General features: G+C 45.8%; 1 protein-coding gene across 1 annotated transcript in view; it reads right to left on the bottom strand.

Annotated features, from left to right (window-relative positions):
* CFB (complement factor B) overlaps nt 1-23029 on the bottom strand; it is a 2501566-nt gene that overhangs the window by 1587233 nt on the left and 891304 nt on the right. The window contains exon 10 of the mRNA XM_044082138.1: nt 22186-22317. Within this exon, the coding sequence (XP_043938073.1) occupies nt 22186-22317 (132 nt within the window). The remainder of the gene's footprint in view (nt 1-22185; nt 22318-23029) is intronic.

The raw sequence follows: 23029 nt of genomic DNA, 5'->3' as shown, positions 1-23029 counted from the left end.
ATCACAATCGTCCCAGACGGCAGCAGGGGATGGAATGCTTGCAACACCAGAAGCACCGCCCTCAGCTCTAGAACATTTATATGCAGTTGGGCCTCCAATTTGGACCAAGTGCCTTGGACTGTGTCCCTGACATAGCCCCCCACCCCATCAGGGAGGTGTCCGTGGTCACTGTAGCCTTGGGTTGCTGGGGGGAGAAGGGGTGAGACCATTGTGACAGGTTGTGGGTCATCCACCAATTTAAATCCTGTTTGCACCTGTGGGTTACTCGAATCTTGGCTGAAAGAGGATGCTGAAAAGGATACCACTGGGTGAGCAGTAGCCATTGTAGAAGCCTCATATGAAACCTGGCCAGGGGGACAATGGTGATGGAGGCTGCCATGGAACCCAACAGCTATAGGACAGAGTAAGCTGTGGATTTCTCCCTTGAAAGGATTGGGATCAGTTGTTGCTTTATCCTTAGAATTCTGTGCTCTGGAATGGATGCTCTGCAATTCTTTGTATCCAAGATGACCCCTATGAATTCTGTGGACTGAGATGGGGTGAGATTGGATTTTTGCCAGTTTATGGTTATGCCTAGCCCTTGTGCAGTGAGGAGAAAGTATGCCAGAGCTTCTTCCAATAGATGTCTGGTGGTGGCGGAAATGAGCCAGTCGTCTAGGTATGGAAACACCTGGAATCCTTGTAGTTGCAAGTGAGCTGTGACGACTGCCATGCACTTTGTGAACACTCTGGGGGCTGTAAAGAGTACAAAGGGCAGTACTCTGAACTGGTAGTGACTGGCTCCCGCACGGAAGCACAGAAATCTTCTTGATGGTCTGTCCACTTTTATGTGGTAGCACGCATCTTGAAGATCTATCGAGCACATCCAATCGTCTTTTTCCAAAAGCGGGAGGATAGACTATATTGTGACCATCCGGGATTTTTTTACTCTCACAAACTTGTTCAATACATTGAGATCCAAAACTGGCCTCCAGTCCCCGGTTTTCTTTGGCACCAAAAATAGTCTTGAGTAGAATCTGGATCCTATCTGGTCTGGAGGGACTATTTGGATGACTCTTTTTCTTAGCAGCTTCTCTATCTCTAGTGCTGCTTCTTCCCTTTGACTGAGTGGAACGTCGGGAAGGTTTTTTGAAGGGACAGGACAAAGATCGAAGGGGATATGATAACCTCTGGTTATAATCCTTTGTACCTAAGAATCGGTGGTGATGGTTAGCCAGGCAGAAGAGTACAAGGAGAAACAACCCCCAACCACCTCCAGAGGAAAGGAGTTGGGCTGCTCTTCAGGAGCGCTGGTAGGATTGGCCAGGGAAAGAGTCACTGGAACCCTGGTTATGCGGACCTCCTCTGCCCCGAAAGGGGCGTCTTCCCTGTGAGTTTCCTCCTCTGCCTCTAGGGGAGAACTCGGCCTGTGTGTCACGGAAAGGACCCTGAGACTTCTTGAGCCATGTCTTCCCACTCTTTTGGTTTCGGGAGAAAGCACGTTGAGGGGAAGAATAACAGACACCTACGGCAGAAAGGGTCTTACCATCCTGTTCACATCTCGCCAGTGTTCTTTTAACTCTGGGTCCAAACAACGAAGAGGACTCAATGGGAGCGTTAAGAAAGGAAGCCTTAAAGGGTTCCGCGAAATTGCACAGGCACATCCAGGCTTGTCGTCTCAAGACCACAGCTGAACCCACCGCTCTAGCTGCTACTTCTGATGCGTGAGATATCAATCGCATGGAGGAGTTAGATATTGACTCAATGGTGGCCAGCTGAGAGGCCACTTTGTCACGGACCTCATCAGACATGGCACCAGCCAAGGTTTCAGAGAACTCGGAAATTAAATCCCTATGAAGCCTGGTAAAGTGTGCCATATAATTCAGGGACCTGAAAGCAAAGGTCGCTGATGCAAAGGTGCACTTCCCTATCCTGTCCAGAGCCCGGGACTCTTTGCTGGGTGGGTGGACAGTCTGGGTCTCTTTTTCCGCCAGATCCTTTTTCGGTGCGGCCCCCACCACCACAGCATCCACAGGGAGACCTTTAGACCAATGGGGATCCATAGCAGGAGGGGACAAAATCTTATCTGGCCTCTGGTGAATAGCCTCAATGGTGTCAGGAGACTTCCACGCACACTGCACGATGAGCAGGACAAGTTCATCGGCAGGTGGAGTAACCCAGGACGTAGGGGGCCGGGCGTAAAAAGCCTGCAGGAACACAGACTCCTCAGAGGTCGGATTAGAGGGCTGCCAATCACCTCTCTGTTTAAGGATTTTGGATATCACCAAAGGATACTTCAGAGGGTGACCGAGGGGATCCTTCCCCCTCATCAAAGTCTGTGTCTTCAATGAGGGACTCCTCTCTGGAGTCCATGTGCTTCCTCTCTTGCATGAACTTTTCCGATGAACTTCCTCAGATGGGAAAGCTGGGGAAGGCAACGGAAAGGGGGTTTCCTGTGGGAATATGTCCTGAGACCCTTGTGCCTGGTGTCCGCTAGGTGCGACTTGTGAACACAGCGGTCCAGAGGAGGGTGGGGAGATAGACAGCACAGCATCGCCAGCAGAAGCCAGAGCCTTCTCCATCAGTTGGAAGGCTCGTCCACCTGAAGAGGGGTGTGTCCAGGACAGGGGTCACCCCTCCCCTAAGTGGCTCAGCCTGCTGACCTGGAGTTCCAGGATGGCTGTGAAACAAGTTATGCATGTCAAAACTGTCATCCTGGATCATAGCAAAACTCTCCTGCCACGAAGGCAACTGCAGTTCTTAGTGAGATCCATTAAGGGAACCGTAGAGGGGGAAGACTGTGCTATATCAATGGACTTCAAAGGCAATGAAGGAGGAGAATAAGAAGGGGTCTTTGGCGATGAGTGATCACCTCCCAAGGAAGGATAGGTCCTGGGGGGCAGGATACCTCTGGCCAGAAGCACTTGATCCACAAGACACAACACGTCGTGTTCAGAAAGGCTTCTAGTGGACCTCAGTGAGATTGTGGGAGAAACAGGTCTGTCCACAGAAGAGACAAGCTCTGTGCCCACCTCAGCAGTCCGCACTGAGAACAACTGTGCTGAGGGAGACTGGACTAAGAAATCATTGGTGCTGAGGTCACGGTCTGCACCGACAAAAGGATCGGTGCTGAAGTGGTTGCCGGTACCAAAGCTGGAACCGACAAAATTGGTGCCAATAATTTAGGGGTCGGTTACAAGCAAGATGTCAAAGCCAACGTGGTCAGGGTCTGTGCTGACTGGGCAGTCGGTGCCAATGTCATAGTTGCAGTAGTCTGAACCGAGGAGTCCCTCGGTACCAATATTGTAAAGGCTACAGTAGACGGAGCCGAGATCACTGATGGAGCCGAAGGCCTCAGTGCTGAATGTCTAGGCACTGAAAGCGCTGGGGGCGACAGAGTGAGCTCCGAAGCAGAAACTTTAGCCTTCTTAGGTCTTGGTTGGTGGGAGTCCCCAGCCGGGGACGAAGGCAAAGGCTTGGCCTTAGTAGGATCATCCAAAATTTTCTTATGGGTTATGGAGGGGTTGAAGCCTCCAATCCAGTAATAGCCTCTGAAAAGGGAGATTTGAGAAGTCCCTTCAGCAACAACTTATTTTTCCTTTCAATCAAAGTTCTATTGGAAAATTTTTTACAAATACCACAGGGCGGGTCAACAGATAAGTGAGACGCACCCAAGCAATAAACACACAAACAGTGTGCATCTGATGTAGGTAATTTGTGTCCACAATCAGAACACCTTTTAAAACCTGAACTAACTTTTTTTATCTGCCATGACAGAAAAAGGAGATAGAAGAAAGGGTACCAGCAATAGTACGAAAGAATACCCGAAGGTAATGAAGAAAAGGAAGGGTTTACCAACGATGCTAAGGGAGAAATACCTCGCAGTAAAAAGTAAAGAGAAGGAAACTCAAGAAAAAATTAGTCGCTAGATCCGATAGGGTAAGAGACAACACATTAGAAACTTTTCTGACAGAAAAGGTTATATTAGACTAGTCTGACAACAAATATCTATACTTTGCTCAAGAGAAGCAGCTTGACACGACCGAATGGCGATACGGCAAACGAAATCTGAGGTAACAGGGAGAGGGGAATTCTGGGTAAGAGTTTTAGCTCAAGAGTTTGTAGCTGAGGCGAGCTTGGAAAATGGCCGACTTGGTTCCGAGGTCAGAATTGATGCCCATACGTAAGGAATGAATGAGGATTAACAATATCAGATGAATCTGTTTTCTCTCATTGGAAAGGTTATGGAACCTGGCTATGATGGGAACTGGATCAGCCAAGCTCTCAGCTTCAGGGACTGCAAAGAAGGATGAAGATCCCCCAACGGATGTGTCAGAAGGTCTGGAACTGGGTCCAGGATCCAAGGATCCTCCCACAAGATGAAGTCGAAGGAAGGGAAACCAAATCTGATGAGGCCAGTGAGGGGCTATAAGAATGATGGTCCTTACCAGGGATTTTGCTTTCTGTAAAACCTTGGGTATCAACGGGATTGGTGGAAATGCACAGAGGAGACCCAGAGACCAATCGTGTACGAGTGTGTCCCTTGAGGCTTCCCCCGGAGGGGGAATCAGAGCAAAATAGCTTCTGCATTTCATGTTCATGTGGCTGGCAAAAAGGTTGCAGCACAAATGGCCCCATCTGTGAAATATCCTGTCTGCAACTTCTTTCTTGAGGGACCACTCGTGGGGCAACAAGATTGCCCTGCTCAGTTTGTCTGCTATCACGTTGGATCTCCCCGGGATGTGCGTTGCCAAAAGAAAGCACTGGGTGGAAACAGCCCACTGCCAAACTCTGAGGGCCTCTCGACAAGGGGGGGGGGGGTAAGACCTGGTTCCCCCTTGTTTGTTCAAATACCAGACCACCGACATGTTGTCTGTCTGAAACGCAATCGTGCCCAGAGGAAGAGAGTCCCGGAAGTACTGCAACGCTAAACGTACTGTCCTCATCTCACGGACACTGATATGCAGATGTGTCTCTTGGTCGGTCCATGTGCCTTGGGCAGTCTTTCCCTGAAAATGCCCCCCCCCCTCACCCTATCAGGGAAGCATCTGTGGTCACAGTGGCTGCTGGAGGGGGTAGCACAAATGGGCATCCTATCATGTCATGGAGTGAGGTCAACCACCATTGCAGGTCCTTCTTGCAAGAAATTGTGATTATAGCGTGATCCATGGGTAGCTCCTGGTAAAACCATTGAGTGAACAACAGCCATTGAATAACCAGCATGTGCATCCAAGCAAATGGTATGGCTAGAATTGCTGTTGCCATCATGCCTAATACTTCCAAAGCCATTTTGGTCGAAGCCGATATTATTTTGGCTAATGCCGGTGCAGACAAAAGCTTCTGTACCACACGATCCAAGTCCAGATCCGACAGGCTGATAGAAGATCCGAGACGATCGCAATGAAGGTGGTACCGGCTGGAGAATAAGACTCTTCGGAACTTCGGAGACTGGTTCCAAGACTGGTGACTGGCTCAGAAAGGAAAGGACTGTCGGCTCCAAAGGCAGTGGAGTCAAAGTTAATGACCGGAACCATCCTGGTCACTCAAAGCTTCCTGAAAAGAAAGCTTCAACAAGCCTCTATCAATTAGTTTCCTCTTCCTTTCCTGCAGGACCCTAGAGGAGAAGGAATGACAAATGGAACAATTGTCTTGCAAATGCAGAGCCCCTAGACAATAAACACAATTGACGTCGCTGTCTGTAACTGACATTTCCTGGCCACACTTTGGGCACTTTTTGAACCCAGATTTGGGATGTTTATCTTGATCAGCCATAGTAGAAACAGAAAATATTTACTGTTAATAAACAAAAAACTACAACAGTTTGTTTGTGTCTTTCGGCTTTTCCCGGTTAGGGGTCGCCACAGCGGAACTCCGGTCTGCTAATGATTGGCAGTAGATTTTTAAGTGCTGGCTTGCCGGGCCTAACGCACAACCTTCAACAAAGGAATGCCCATTCACGCATGTCAACACACAGAAGACGCTCGAAGTGAGAATCAAACGGGCAACGTCTAACTGTGAGGCGACAAAGCTACCGCAGCACCACCACCGCAGTACAAAAAAAAAACTACAACAGTAAATTTTTCTCAATAGCAAATACAGGCAAGCCTTAATAAAAGCAGGCTAAACACACACAAAAAGTGATACCACACAAGCAGACTATGCAACAAAAACAGATAGCTGCTAATAAGAATAACCTATCTAATAAGAAAGTTACTAATTCTATATAGGCAAGATATACTACACACAATCTCACAAAAATATAACTACCTAATAAAAAATGACAAATGTCACTAAATAACCTTATCTATACAACAAAGTTTACTGTACAAGCCTTATATAAAACTCGACGGCTAGACAGACCACACCTAGAAGAACTACTACTAACTAGGCCTATTGAAGGGGGTGGTGTAATGGTTACAGCATTTGCCACGCAGACATATGGTACAGAGTATGGTTCTCGCAGTGGGTAACTGGCTAGGCTTAAAATAGTCCAAAAACGCAGTTAGCCTAGTACCAACCTATGAACCTATAAAAGAGGCCAACTAGAAATATAAGAAATATAAGAAATGGGAAGGGAAAACACACTCAAAGCTATAATAGCTTTATAAACAATGCTAACTAACTACTATACTATCTATCAAAAAACTTTTAGAAAAAATTTTTAATTAAAATTTTGCTTATCTGGCCCGAGCTAAGTCAGTACCTCCAATCTGTTGCAGCAGCAAACTAGATCTGAGGTAATTCACAGGTGTATCATGGGATAGGGACTTGGCCTCAAGCTATTTGAAGACCTCGAGCTTTGCAATTGGCTGTATTGGAGCTAAGAGATTGGCTTCGAACCCATCAGTAAAGAATGAATGGCGAGACTGAACAACTTCACATCTGTAACTTAATAGTGGAAAAGTTAGCACCATCGTAAAAACAGGTACTGAAAAAAAGTAACACATCTGACACAGGTGCTTAAAATGGAGCAATGTTCCTGTTAATGGCCCAAGCAACTCACCACTTCCACTTGCTCTTTAACTTTTTTAATAGAAGTCTTTTGTGAAGCTAAAAGAATTTTTTTGACCGGGGACTGAGGCCTGGACTAATTAAGGTCGGAAGTGGAGAAATCAAGCAGTCAATTTCAGGGTTTGAAGGCTGGAGTTTTGTATCCTGGAGAGATGAGAGAGAAGATCCTGAGTGGGCTCCAATGTCCAAGGAGGATACTTCAGGTAAGACCAAAGAAAAGGACCCACACTTGGAGAGGCCAGAAAGAGGTAATGAGGATGGCTGAGCCCTTCAACCTGCTTGCCTTCTGAAGAAATTTGGGAATAAGCAGAACAGGTGGGTAACCATAAAAGAGACCTGCGGACCAATCGTGAACTAGAGCATCCTTCAGGGACTCCCCGGGGGGGGGGGATCAGAGTGAAAAACCTGCTGTATTTCTTGTTGAGGCGAGAGGCAAAGAGGTCACAGCAAGGTTAACCCCAACGGCTGAAGATCTTATTTTCTACTGATTGGTTGAGGGACCACTCATGCAGAATTAGAAGCAATCTGCTGAGCCTCTCTGCCAGATCACTGATTTTCCCCAGAATATGTGTTGCAACTAGAAGGAGGTCTGAAGAGCTCACCCACTCCCACACTCTCATGGCCTCCCTGCATAGGAGATAAGAACGGGTTCCTCCTTGTTTGCTGATGCACCAGACAACTGACATGTTGTCGGTTAGTACTGCAATAGTCCCCAGAAGAAGAACATCCTGAAAGACTTGCATCATTAGGAGGACAGCTCTCATACCTACTGTATTTCTTGTTGAGGCGAGAGGCAAAGAGGTTGCAGCAAGGTTAACCCCAACGGCTGAAGATCTTATTTTCTACTGATTGGTTGAGGGACCACTCATGCAGAATTAGAAGCAATCTGCTGAGCCTCTCTGCCAGATCACTGATTTTCCCCAGAATATGTGTTGCAACTAGAAGGAGGTCTGAAGAGCTCACCCACTCCCACACTCTCATGGCCTCCCTGCATAGGAGATAAGAACGGGTTCCTCCTTGTTTGCTGATGCACCAGACAACTGACATGTTGTCGGTTAGTACTGCAATAGTCCCCAGAGGAAGAACATCCTGAAAGACTTGCATCATTAGGAGGACAGCTCTCATCTCTAGGACACTGATATGCATCTTGGTCTCATGAGACGAACATGTGCCTTGGACTATCTTCCCATTGTAATACCCCCCCCCCATATGAACTAACTGGGAAGCATCCGTGGTCATGATAGCTATCAGAGTATTGTTCACAAACAGCCTGCCAAGGATAACACTGTCTGACTGAATCCACCAAATGATATGATACCTGCAGATGGGAATCAGTTTGATGCGAAAGGACAGGGGCTGACACGGGATGGACCATTGATTGGCTAGTGACCACTGTAGAACCTGCATGAAAAACCTGGCTAGGGTAACTAACAAGATGGCTGCAGACATGGACCCCAGAATCTGCAGGATCAGTTGAGCTGTGGGGGCTTGCAGTGCTACAAGGTGTTTCATCTGATTCTGCAGAATGGCTACTTGGTGTAGAGGGAGAGAAGCTATCTTATCCCTTGTTTTGAGCTGAGCACCTATGAATTCCAAATTCTATACCAGAATGAGGTTGTACTTGCTCATGTTTACAGTGATGCTCAATGAGGGGGTTAACTGGAGTAAGCTGTCCCTGGCATGGATCAGTCGATGCTTCACGGGAATGGTTAGGAGCCAATCATCCAAATATGGAAACACTTGGAATCCTTTGAGCTTCAGGTGAGTGGCTATCACTGCCATGCATTTGGTAAACACCCAGGGAGCTGTGGTGAGACCAAAGGGCAGTGCTGTGAACTGGTAGTGCATGGATCCCAGTCGGAAGTGCAGATATCTCCTGTTGCGCCTGTTTGCTGTGATGTGATAGTATGCGTCCTTAAGATCTAGAAAGCACATTCAGTTGTCCTTATGCACCAGTGGCAGAAGGGACTGAGCAGTAACCATTTGGAACCTTGCCTTCTTGACATATTTATTTAATTTGCTGAGATCCAGAATTGGTCTTAGATCCCCTGTCTTTTTTAGTACTAAAAATAGCAGGAGTAGGTTCTGAATCCTTTCTGTTCATTTGAGACCTCCTGAATGACTCTCTTTTGCAACAGCTGTTGAATTTCCTCTGCTGCCTGCTTCCTTTGACCAGGTGGCACATTGGGAAGGCTTCTGGATTGTGAAGGCTCAAGGAAAAAGGGAATATAATAGCTTCTGGATATCATGCTTAGCACTCAATGGTTTTGAGTTAACTGGGTCCAGGCTTTGGGTTGCAAAGCTAATCATCCCCTGACTGCCTCCAGTGTTGGACAGTCAGGCAGCGCTTCAGAAGAGCTGGTACAGTTTATCGGAAGGGGGTTCCCTAAAGCCTCGGTTCTGCGGACCTCCTCTGCTTCTGGGGCAGCATCTACCATCAGACCCTCCTCCTCTGCCTCTAAAGGAGGGCTCCCAGCATGGGGCCTGGAAACCATACTTTCTGACCCCCACACTGGTTCCTGGGAAAAAAAAACTCTGAGGAGCAAAAAACTTGATTTGAACAGCAGAAAGGGTCTTCCGATCCTTTTTTGTTGCAGGTAAGAGTGTCTCTAACCAATGGCCCAAAAAGGGAGGATCCATCATTGAGGACATTAATAAATGACACATTAAAGGGCTCCACAAAATCACACAGCCTCATCCAGGCACGTCTCCTTAGGGAAAGTCCTGAACCAGCTGCTTGTGAGGTGCCCTCCATGGAATGATTAACCTCATTGAGGAATTGGCAGTAGATGAGAAAGTGGTCCCCTTGGGAGAAATTTTCTTGAATTCCTCCTCAGGCATGGACTGCGTGGGAGAGGCTGGCAATTCTTTAGTCAGGTCCATCTGAAGCAGAGTAAAATGATCTAGATTATTCAGCAACCTGAGTGCAAAGGTTGCCGAGGCATAAACGTGTTTCTCAATTCTGTCCAATGCTCTGGACTCCTTGTTCAGAGGATGGACATTTTCAGATTCTTCCTCCAGTTCTTTCTTGGTAGTCAATGCCACCATGATAGCATTGACCACAGGACCCTTACTCCAGTGTTTCCTGTCTGTAGGGGATACTAAGAACATATTGGGCTGCTTGGCAATAGGCTCGATGGTGTCTGGTTCCTTCCATGCATGGTGAGATATTAAGCCTATGAGTGCAGTTGGCGGGGGAGGGGTCACCCAGGACATAGATGGGCCCATCCTGAATGCCTCCAAGAGAACTGACTCCTCAGAGGAAGGGGTTTGGGCAGACCACCCACCTTTCTTCTTTAGGCTCTCCAGTATGTCTCCGTAGGACGCATCTTCAGGTGGGGATCAGGGGGAACCCTTCCCCTCACTGAAGTCAGTATTCTCAGTTAAGGACTTTAAAGGGGAGTCCACATTCCTCATTTTACATGTCCTCTTCTGAGAAACTTCCTCGGCTAGGTGTTCTGGGGAAGTATTGGAAGAAAGGGATCTCTCCTAAGCAGGGAAATCTTGGAGGATGCTAGGGACAGGAAGACTCGTGGCAGGACGAGAGAGAGAGAGGAAGGCCTGGATCTGATGGAGATACAGGGGCAGACTGGAGAAACTGTACGGTCAAATCTCCAACCCAGGAGAAAACCCTCTCCACTACATGAAAGGCAGAAGAACCCAGTGAAGCCTTTTCCAGTTCTCCGACAGCTGAATCTACGAAGGAAAATCTGGAAAAAGTTACACCAGATCCATAGCCCCAGAAGGGATCAGACCCAAGCTATCTAGTGCTGAGGCAATCATGGGAAGGGACAGCTCCGAGAGGGAAGGAGCTGATCCTAGTCCCCCGGACTCAGCACCAATGCCGCGGTTCTGAGACTCACTCTGCTCCAAAAGGAATGGAAGGGGCTGGTCAAGGGCATATATGATGAATCTGATGACGGAGGCCTGGAGTGTTTAGACCTGGAAGAAAGAGCCAGGGACTTTGTTGAAGCCTTCGGATCCACAGTAGTAGGATTCAAAGTTGGAGCCAATGATGGATTTGGAGAGATAGTGATGATCTCCTCCAGATCCGAGGAAGCTTTAGGATCCAAGAAGGGAAATATCTTTGGCGGGTCCAAGGAGGAATCCACTGATTTTTTAGGCTGTTTTGATTCTTGAGCATCCCTCGGGGAAAAATGGAGGGACCTCTTTTTTGACTCCTTAGCAGAAGCTGAAGAGGTAGAAGCCAGAGAAGGGGTCGGAGCCTCATCCGAAGAAGGAAGAAGGCCCCTTAAGATAAGTTTGCTCTGTCTGTCGCTAAAGCCCAAGGGTTAAAAGCCACACAGATGGAACACTCAGCATTTAGACTGTCGACTCCCAGGCAGTACACACACACTCCTTGTGGGCATCCTGATTGGGGATTTTTATGCCCACAAGAAGTGCAGCATTTAAAGCCAGGAACTGGTTTGTCAGCCATAACAGAAAGGACCCACCAAAAATAACAGACAGAAGGTAAGAAATTGTACTAAGCAGAAAAAAAGTTAAAGATAAACTAACACTGTTTTTTTTTTTTTAATTAATCCTTAACTTTAAATTTAACCTAAACACTTAGCTATTACCTATTAACTATCTTTTTTTTTTCAGAAACCCCCTACCTCCCTCTTACACTTACACACACACACACACACACACACACACACACACACACACACACACACACACACACACACATACACACACACACACTAGAATAAAACAAAAAGGAAGAAAAATGCCAAAGGTACTTGCAAAATTTGTCTTAAGAATTAACAAACAGCTTGAGAGAGGGAATCCACATCTGAACTCCCTGAGCGGCAAATGAGATCTGGGGTAGTCAGGTGGATGCAGGGCATTGTGGGTATGAGGGAGGAACTTGAGAGTTGGATCCAAGTCTGTGGAAGTGGCCGAGCCGGATCTGAAGGTCAGATCGAGACCCTGTTGTGAGGGTGAATGAAGGAGACAACATCATATTTAGTGTTCCCACAAAAACTGTACAATGAGAAGAACAAAACACACTTGCCCCAGGCTGTAAAAACACTTTATGAACTTTTATACATAAAAAGTAATGTAAACTTGATAAAAAAATGTTTACAATAAAAAAAATCAACTAGAACACACTGCTTCAACTGACAGAAATGTCTCAAGAACATCATCAAAAAGTAAAACCTACATAAAAATAAAAAGTTTTTGTAAAAAAACATGTTTTAGCCATAAAACTCAAAAGTGGAAGTTTTTTCCCCAGAGAGAGCTTATCTGTCCATCAATGAAGAAACACTAGCCAACTATTGATCCTCAAAGGCCTGCAAAAGGAGCGCTCATCTGCTACAGCAGTAATCAATATGATGAACATAGCATCATAGGAGGTTGCCAGGCTAATGACCCTAGGGCCCTTTCAAGACTAGCCAAGTTTTACCCTTATTTACATGATCAGCATCTGTCACCCCTGTCCAAGAGGCACTCAGGTGGAACCCTGGGGTGAATTTACAGTTACCCATCCAATCGCCAGACTGCATTTGAAGAGGGCCAACGAGGTGCTCTGCTTGACATGAAGTGGGAGTCTGTTCCAAAGGTGTGGTAACCTCTAGGAGACAAATCTTTCCTTCCAATAGATTCTATTAATATCACATACCAGGTTAAGGCTTTTAGAGCGAGTAGGGCCATTCGACTTATGGATATGCAGCATTTCCAATAAAGCAGATCAATGATTGCCTTTTATGCAAGGCAGAGATCCCCTCTGAGTAGTCTGTATAAAAGAGAATAAAGTGACAGTGATTTCAAACGATCCTCATAGGACAGATGCTGAAGACCTTGAATTTTCCTTGTGAGGAACCTTTGTGGTCTCTCCAATTGCTGCAGGTGCCTGGAAAGGTACATACCAAAGGGGCACTGTACTCAATTATTGGCCTGATGACAGAAGAGTACAGGGAGGTTATAACTTCCTTTTTTTACGGAGGCAATACCCTAACATATGAGATGAGCAGTATAGAATGCCCTTCTTACTACTGTGGAGACATGGTGATCAAAGGTAAGGTTGCTGTCAACCTGTGTGCCCAGGTCTCTCACCACTGAGTGCAGACATAGGGTGTTGTTACTGATGTGGTAGTTAGCAGGAACATTGCGCTACCAAAAGGAATGATAAAAAGAAGTTATGTACTCACCATAACGTTCCATCTGAGTAGGAAACTTCATTTGTCAGCAACCTGTGGGTATCGGATCCGATCCGGATCCGAGCTGGCAGCTTTTCAAGCTAGAGATCCAAGCTCCAATCACCTCCCCCTTACCCATAACACCCTGCTACCTCCCTCCAGTCCTCAGATCGGGTTTGCCCGATTATCATACAGCACCAAAACAAACCACCTGAACATCCTAACCTGGTACCTACCAGGAGTGAAACAATAAATCATTCAGGTAACGAACTACAGGTTAGGGGGACAGAGAGGGGGTCGGTTGCTGACAAATGAAGTTACCTACTCAGATTGAACGTTATGGTGAGTACATAACTTCTTTATCTGAAGTAGTTAACTTCATTTGATCAGCAACCTGTGGGACAGAGTCCCCAGCTACCAAAACTTGGGAGGTCCTCAAGGAAGGATATTCCAGAGCACTGCAGAGCCAAAGGCTGCCCTCCCTCTGGATATCAAATCTAACTTATAATGTGAAATAAAGGTATGAGAGGAAGCCCAAGTAGCCGCAGAACAAATATCATACAAGGGTACCCGTGACCAAAAGGCAGCAGAGGTAGCCATAGAATGAGCACGAACCCCCACGGGCTCAGGTTGACCAGAACATTTGTACATGAGTAAAATGCATTGAGATATCCACCTAACTAGAGTCACCTTCGTTACTGGTTTACCCAAAGATGGCTTAGCAAAGGAAACAAAGAGCTGCTCCGACTTACAAGAGGCAGCATTTCTGTGCAAATGAAAGCGCAACTGTCTATGCACATCTAATGAATGGAGTCTGTACTCCCCTTTGTTCTGGCAGTTAGGAAAGAAAACAGGCAGATTAATGGATTGGTTGATGTTAGCCTCGGAAGCCACTTTAGGTAAAAAGGAGGGATTAGTCCTGAGGGAAACTCTGTCTTTATGGAAGACAAGATATGGAAGTTTAGGACAAAGTACTGATACCCTTTTAGCTGCAGTAATAGCAATCAAGAAGGCAGTTTTCCAAGACAAATACTTTAAGTCAACCGAAGCTGCAGGTTCAAAGGGGGGACCAGTAAGAGCCTGGAGGACTAAGGTTAGATCCCACAGAGGAACCGCATTCTTGACAGGAGGTCTTAAAAGAAAAGTGCCCTTCAAGAAGGCTTTGCAAATCTTAGAGGAAGATAAGGGGCCAAGATTGTCTCCAATGTGGAAGTGGGAAATGGCCGCCATTTGAACCTTCACAGTTGAAGAACTGGCCCCTTGATGAAAAATGTGGGATAAGAACTCAAGTACTGCTGGAATGGGAGCTGTAAAGGGGTCCAAATTCCTATGCCAGGCCCAAATAGAAAAACATTTCCATTTACTGTTGCAGATTTTCCTGGTAGAAGGATATGTGCCGCCACCAGAATGGATTTAACTGCAGATGAGATGCTGGGAGTCCTAACCACTAATGGAACTGGATTAACCAAGCGGAAAGCTTGAGGTCGTCCAGGTTCGTGGTTTTCAATCCCGAAGGATGAGAAATCAGATCCGGAATGGGATCTAAGATCCAGGGAGGAGCTATGAGATGAGACCGCAGGTATGGGAACCAAGTTTGATGAGGCCAGAATGGGGCTATGAGGATAACCCTGCTCCCCAACCAACGAGCTTTCTGCAAGAATTTTGTCATTAACGGGAGAGGAGGATAAGCATAAAGAAGACCGGATGGCCAAGCATGAACCAGAGAGTCTCTGGGGCTCTCCCCCAGTGGAGGGATTAGAGCGAAAAACTTGCTGCAGTTTGCGTTCGAAGGCGATGCGAATAGATCACAGCAAAGTTGACCCCATTTGAGGAAGACCTGTTTCGCTACTAAGGGGTTCAGAGACCACTCGTAAGGTGAGAGGATAGTTCGACTCAGCTTGTCCGCTAAAAAGTTGGACTGACCTGGAATGTGCGGTGCTAGGAGAAAACGGGTGGTGGAAATCGCCCACTCCCAAACTCTCATGGCCTCTCGGCAAAGAGGGTAAGACCTGGTCCCCCCCTGTTTGTTGATGTACCAGACCACTGACATGTTGTCCGTCTGAAATGCAATAGTCCCTAGAGGAAGAAGGGCATGGAGAGCCTGCAACGCTAGAAGCACCGCCCTCATCTCCAGAACACTGATATGCAGAACGGTCTCTGTTGGAGTCCACGTGCCTTGGACGGTTCTGCCTATGCAATGCCCCCCCCACCCTAGGCGAGAAGCGTCCGTGGTCACTGTGGCTTGGGGTAGAGGCATCAAAAAGGGCCGCCCTTCACGAAGCTCTCGGGAATGGAGCCACCAAAGCAGAGATTCTCTGCAAACCCTGCTGAGGGGAATAGGGGAGTACAACAGATGTCTAAGGATGGACCACTGGACCTGCAAGGTCCATTGAAGAACCCTCATATTCAAGCGGACTAGGGATGAAAGGTTGATGGCCGCCGCCACAGACCCTAGGGCCCTCAGGACTAATTCCGCCGGTGGGGCCGGATAATGTAGAAGAGCTAAGACATGGAGAGATACATTGCTGCATCTGTCCAATGTCAAGAAGGCCTTGTACTGAAGCATGTCTATTCTGGACCCTGTGAAATCCAGGACCTGAGCAGGCTGAAGGGACGATTTTTTTGTAATTTATGGTGATTCCCAATAGGTGGGCCAAATGCAGGAAATAATCCCTGGCCGAGCATAGTAGATGCCTGGTGGGAGCGGCGAGGAGCCAGTCGTCCAGGTAAGGAAAGACCTGTATTCCCTGAAGCCTCAGGTGGGCCGCTACAACTGCCATGACCTTGGTGAACACACTGGGGGCTGTGGTAAGGCCAAAAGGGAGGACCCTGAATTGATAATGACTGGCTCCCAACCAAAAGTGGAGAAACCTCCTGGATCGCCTGTCCATTAGAATGTGGTAGTACGCATCCTTGAGGTCTAGGGAGCATATCCAGTCGTTCTCCTGCAGCAGGGGGAGAATAGATTGAATGGTGACCATCTGGAATTTCTCTTTGGCAATGGACAGGTTCAGTGTAGACAGGTCGAGAATTGGTCTTAGGTCCCCTGTCTTTTTTGGCACCAAAAAGAACCTGGAGTAATTGCCCGATACGGACTGGTCTGGGGGGACGTGCTGGATGGCTCTTTTTATCTCTAAAGCTGCCGCCACCCTCTGATTGGGTGGGACATCGGGGAGGCGCCCTGACTTAGGGGGAGGATTTAGGAAGGGAATAGAGTAACCTCTGGATATTATTCGGAGCACCGAGCGATCTGTCGTGATGAACTCCCAAAGTGCTAGGTGTTCTGAGAAACGCCCCCCGACTGCCTCCAGAGAGGAGCAGTCGGGCAACCCCTCAGGGTTGTTGCACGGGTCGATTGGAAAAGGGTTCCCTCGACCCGAAACTCTTCGGACCCCCTCTGCCTCTGGGCCGGCGTCCACCTTGTCCTCCCCTGCCTTTGAAGGACGAAGGGTCCGGAGCGAAATGGGATTGTTGAGATTTCCGGAACCACATCTTCTTTTGTCCTTTCTGGTTCCTGGAAAAGGACCTTAGAGGAGCCAAGAAGCGGACTCCGAAGGCAGACAACGTCGTCCCATCTGTCGCGCTCTGCAGTAGCATATCGTGGACGGTCTTGCCAAACAGCGTAGAACCGTCAAAGGGAGCATTTGCGAGGGATGCCTTGAAGGGTTCCGCAAAATCGCAAAGACGGAGCCAGGCATGACGCCTTAAGGCGATGCCTGCACCACTGGCTCTAGCCATCCCCTCCATGGCAGCGACACATCATCCGGTCCATGTCCACGTCTGAAAGGCTCCTAGTAGATCTAGAAGAAGCAGCCGAGGCTGGCCGGGAAGGCCGCATCGACGACCTAGAGGGTGACCGGGTCTCCTCCTCCGGCTCCACAGAGAAATGTGGAGAACGGAGTTGAGAGGGGGAAGACCCGGAGACCTTCAAGAGAGAACTGAGCTGCTTATCTGGCAGGGCCGAGGGAGCAGAATCGGCCCGTCGCTTGTGGCTCCTATGCCTCTCCCTGTCACGCTCCTTGTCTCTTATCTCCATTTTTCTGGAGTCCCTCTCACCCTGGAAAACAGAGGGAGCTCGAGTCCCAGCCAGGGGAGTAGGAACAGTTGGCTGAACAGCCGCAGCCGCGGCTGGTGCCATTGAGGGAGGGGAGGAAGAAGCAGAATCCATGGGCAACAGGCCCGCAGGGATTAACTTGGTCCTCCTGTCCTTCAAAGCCCGGGGGTTAAAGGCAGCACATATCTGGCAGCCTGATGATAAGTGAGCCACCCCCAGGCAAATAACACACTGAGTGTGGCCATCGGCTGGGGACAGCTTATGGCCACACTCAGAGCATTTAGTAAATATGGCCTTAGGGCCTTCGGCCATGAAAACACACGCACACACCTTCACACACACACAAGAAAGGGTAATGGAAAGGCTACACTAAAAGACTACTATAACAATCTAAACTAAATATACTAAGGGTGGTAAATATACACATACACACCAATTTTCGATGAAAAGCTATAGCAAAAAACCCTATAAATCACTCACAAAACCACCAGGAGCTCGTCTCTCGTGCTTCAAGAAACCGCGGCAAAAGAGATCTGAGGACTGGACGGAGGTAGCAGGGTGTTATGGGTAAGGTGGAGGAGCTTGGAGCTTGGAGCTCGGATCTCTAGCTTGGAAAGCTGCTGGCTCGGATACGGATCGGATCCGATACCCATAGGTTGCTGATCAAATGAAGTTAACTATTTCAGATCATATTTTTTGCATTGAATTTAAGGCCATGACTTTGCCAGCAATCATTTGTTAATGTACAATGTTACTCTACAAATTGTTTACAAATGTTTTCTAGGATTACAAATATAATTTTTTTATTGTGTTTATGTATTTTTATCTATGTTGGAGTTTTTCTCCCCGGGCCTCCACTGAAAATGGACATATATCCAGTTGGACTAGCCCAGTCAACCTTTAGTTTTAGCTTGTACTTCGGAGAAATAGATTCCAAACAGTAGAGGTCTCAGGACTGATCAATGTGGAGCACCACTGGTTACAGATCTGCTATTGAGGGTGGATTCCAATATTATGACTATATGTACTCTATCAGTGAGCCAGTTAGTGACTCATCTAATGATATAAGGGTTGATACCTAGGCTGGGTGAGTTTGTCAATGATGCTCGAGTGGGGGATATTGTCAAAAGCCTTGGCTAAGTCTAGGTAGGCTGCATGCACAGATTTCCCCTCATCAAGGGCATTGCTAACTATCTCAGAGAAGTCCATTAGGTTTAACAGGCATGATCTCCATCTGACAAATCCAAATTCAGTAGGGTCAGGTGTTTGGAGATTACCTACAGTGGATATAAAAAGTGTACACACCCCTGTTAAAATGCCATGTTTTGTGATATAAAAAAAAATGAGACCACAATAAATCATTTCAAAACTTTTCCTAATTTTAATGTGACCTATAACCTGTGCAATTCAATTGAAAAACAAACAAATCTGTTAGGGGAAAAATATAAAAAATAAAAAATGTACATTAAGCTGGCTGCATAAGTGTGCACACCCTTAAACTAATACTTGATTGAAGCACCTTTTGCTTTGCTTACAACATTCAGTTTTCTTGATTAGCAGTCTATCAGCATTACACATCCTGACTTGGCAATATTTGCCCACTCTTCCTTGCAAAAGCGCTCCAAATCTGTCAGATTGCGAGGGCATCTCTTGTGCACAGCCCTCTTCAGGTCACCCCACAGATTTTCTATTGGATTTAGGTCTGGGTTCTGGCTGGGCCATTCCAAAACTTTAATTTTCTTCTGGTTTAGTTCTTTTGTTGATTTGGATGCATGCTTGGGGTCATTGTTGTGTTGAAAGGTGAAATACCTCTTCATCTTCAGCTTTCTAGCAGATGGCTGAAGGTTTTGGGCTAAAAGTGACTGGCATTTGGAACTGTTCATAATTCCCTCCACCTTGACTAAAGCCCCAGTTCCAGCTGAAGAAAAGCAACCCCAAAGCATGATACTGCCACCACCATACTTCACTGTGGGGATGGTGTTCTTTTGGTGATGCAAACTGTTGTTTTTGTGACAAACATACCTTTTGGAATTGTGGCCAAAAAGTTCAACCTTGGTCTCATCAAACCATAACACATTTTCCCACATGATTTTGGGAGACTTGATGTATTGTTCTGCAAATTTTAGCCGGGCCTGGGTGTTTTTCTGTGTAAGAAAAAGCTTCTGTCTTGCAACCCTACCCCATAGACCAGACATATGGAGAATACCGGAGATTGTTGTCACATGTAGTACACAACCACTACTAGCCAGAAATTTCTGCAGCTCCTTCAGTGTTGTTGTAGGTCTCTTGGCAGCCTCCCTGACCAGTTTTCATCTTGTCTTTTCATCAATTTTGGAGGGACGTCCAGTTCTTTGCAATGTCACTGTCGTCCCATATTTTCTCCACTTTTTGATGACCGTCTTCACTGTGTTCCATGGTATAGCCAATGCTGTGGACATTTTTTTGTACCCTTCTCCTGACTGATACCTTTCAACGATGAGATCCCTTTGATGCTTTGTAAGCTCTCTGTGAACCATGGCTTTTGCTGTAGCAGGCAACTGAGTAAATGTCAGGAAAATCCTACCAGGACAGCTGAACTTTATTTGGGGTTAATCAGAGTCTCTTTAATTGATGGCAGGTGTGTACCCAAGAAGACTGAATGCTGTAATTAAAGCAACAGGTGCTTCAACAAAGTTTTAGTTTAAGGGTGAGCACACTTATCCAACCAGCTTATTGTATATTTTTTATTTTTTATATTTTTTCCCCTAACAGATTTGTTTGTTTTTCAATTGAATTGTACAGGTTATAGGTCACATCAAAGGTGGAAAAAGTTTTGAAATGATTATTGTGGTCTCAATTTTTTATATCACAAAAACCTAACATTTTAATAGGGGTGTGTATACTTTTTATATCCACTGTATATCTTTGTTGATAAGGTCCATGATGATACACTCCATGGTCTTGCAGATAAGGCTAGTCTGACTAATAGGTCTATAGTTCCTGGGGTCAGTGGAAGGACCACCTTTGTGCAAGGGGATAACAGTGGCCTTTCTTCCATTCAGCTGGGATTAAGCTGGTGCTTAGACTATGAAAACAGTACCCAATGGTGTTGCTAATTCCTGCTTGAGCCAGTGTAGGACGTAGCCCGGGATGCTATTGGGTCCCTTAGAAGCTGAGGTTTTGACCTTAAAGAGGGCGTTCACGACCTGCTCTTTAGAGTTACAAGGTAGAGGGCAGGTGGTAGGGCTGTCATGGGGTAGGTGTGTGGGGACAGGGGAGTAAAGTTTTCACAGAACCTGTAAGCCAATGTCCACAGGCTCAGTATAAGTGGTATCATTAACTACCAGTTCGGCATAAATCTGAGCTTTTCATTTTGGGTTACGGATGTAACTAAAGACCGCCTTATGGTTGTCCTCTAATATGGATTCGTAGTTAGCTTTGGAGGACTTCATAAGAAGTCTTATTTGCTTGTTTAAGCTGAGGAGGGAGTGTCTCCAGTTTAGGACTCACACCCTCTTACTCTTAGACAGCAATTTTGTCCTCTTATTGTAAAGCCTATTAATGGCAGTTGTCCACCAGGCAGGTGTGCTCTTCCTTGAGGAGGTTGTTTTGGTCCTACTGGGTATGGCCAAGTCAATGCAGTTATACAGGTGTTTGTATAAAGCATTTGTGTAAAACTCAGCATAGTTGCCAGTTCCATCTGAGGGGAAAGGTGCAGTGAAGCAATTTATACCATCCCGTAAGAGATTATAATCTGCTTTGGAGAAGTTTTCTAGTTTAGTTGCTGCTGGGTGGGGGGAGGTCAGGTGTGATAGTTACTTCAAATAAGACAGATTTGTGGTTAGATCTCACCACCGAAGACCTCGCAGTGGGGGTGTGACAGTAGTCCCCCATATTGGTAAGCACCAGATCCAGGATTTTGGCACCTCTTGTGGGGGTGTCAATCAGCTGGTTCAGGGCATTGGAGTTAAGTAATTTGAGGAACCTTTGGGAAAGTGAGTTTGTGCACAAGTAATTTACCCAGTCAATGGATGGGTAGTTAATGTTAGACAAAACCATGGTGTTGGGATGTATCTTGATAGACTCAAGTAGATCCAAAATAGGCATAGTGCAGTTGTTTAGGTAATCTTCCCATAACATAGGTGTCTGAATGATCACTGCTGCAGTAGCTGATCTCTCCATCCCTCTGCCCCCATTATTTTTATGTGTTTTGTGTGCCCGGGTGAGAAACTGGAGTCTTTTTACCTAGCATTTACCTCTTTCAGTGCTCTATCATCCCTCTTTCAGATGGTAGGAAAGCTTTGACATTCAGACCACTGGTTTTCCCCTTGCTTTGCTTGAGCTTTGAATGATTTGGGTGTGTGGAAGTTGCCCTTAAGCTTTGGAAGCTGACTGACTGTTATATCCTAGGCAGTATATAAAATATATATCTTATACTATGCAGCAGTGATCAAATGATGAGCATTCCTCATGTTCAACCTGACATGAAACATCACTGCAATGGTTGCATATATGTGACCTGGGTCTGAAGGCAAAATGCCACTGAAAATGACAAATGAGATGCAGTGATTTAGGATACTGTGGTTTAAACAGCAGATACTCAGTCCTAAGGAAGCTGCACTGAGGTCTCAATAACTGAGAGAACACTCCCCTCTTATCACACAGCAGTGCAAATCATCAAAAATAACTTATGATTTACACTTTAATTGCATTGCGTAAAGTCTTTATAATCTTCAATTATAAAGCAAAATGAATAGAAAAAAAAATGAGAGAGAGAGAGGGAGAGCAACCCAAAGTGCAATTTCACAGAAAGTCATTCCTTAATTAATCAAATAAAATAGTGACAGAATGCATGTCTCATACATCTCAGCATCTTCTACAGGTTAGTAACTTGTCTCAAAAATCTCCATCTGAAAATGTTAACATGAGATTTTGTGGGGGAAAATTGAGCATGCTCTGTCTATCCCAATATGGTCTCTTCAAATGAAAGAAAATCAAAAAGAAAAAAGTACACACCATCAGTCATTAGTATAATGACATGTCGAATTTTCTCGAAGTTTTCTTTTTCCTGTGCATGTTTTACTAACATCATTTCATAAACCTTTTTCAGTGCTTCCCTGGTATTTGTTCCACTCTTATCTTCATGTGCTAAAAGAAAACAAAGAAAAAGATGAAATATGGAGATGGGAAGAACAGTACAGCACTACACTCCTGCTATCATAATACTCAAAGCAGATGAGTCCAGAGTCTATACAGTTATCACCATGAAGACATCTGTAATCAAAAACAATTAAAATGTCTTAAAAGAGGAATAAGCAGTACCATCCAAATACATTGGTATTTTTTTTTTTTTAATCTGGATCATTAGATGAAAATGTGAACATGCATGCTATTAGTTTATATACAGAGAACTACAGATCATTAACTTCCTGCATCATAGCCCTGAACAGGAAAATTGCCTATAAATTTTACATGTACCTGTATTTGTTTATAATTCAGTGCTCAGTATAATAAAAATATTAGCAATTAAAATAAACAATAATATATAAACTCATATGAATAATGTAAATGTCTCTATAAATATAATGCAGCCCACTGAGTAATGGTATAGCAACACTCTGCTCTTTGTTTAGTAAAACAAATTTGGAAATTCCAAGTGTCTGGTTAGCTTCAGAAAAAAATTAGCTAAAATATGGATTCAGTAAGTGAGGAGTATCATAGCGTGGTACTCAAAGTAACGATTTGTAAACAAATTATATAATGAGTTAGCTAGATTATTATAATATCCACTTACATACTGTGCAGTTCTGGTCAGTTTACATAAGAAATTACAGTTGTGTAAGCTACACTTTCCATAACC

Source organism: Protopterus annectens, chromosome 9.part0 (assembly GCF_019279795.1).
Source record: "Protopterus annectens isolate FY-2018-M chromosome 9.part0, PAN1.0, whole genome shotgun sequence".
NCBI lineage: Eukaryota > Metazoa > Chordata > Ceratodontiformes > Protopteridae > Protopterus > Protopterus annectens.
This window is presented reverse-complemented; position numbering and strand designations above follow the sequence as displayed.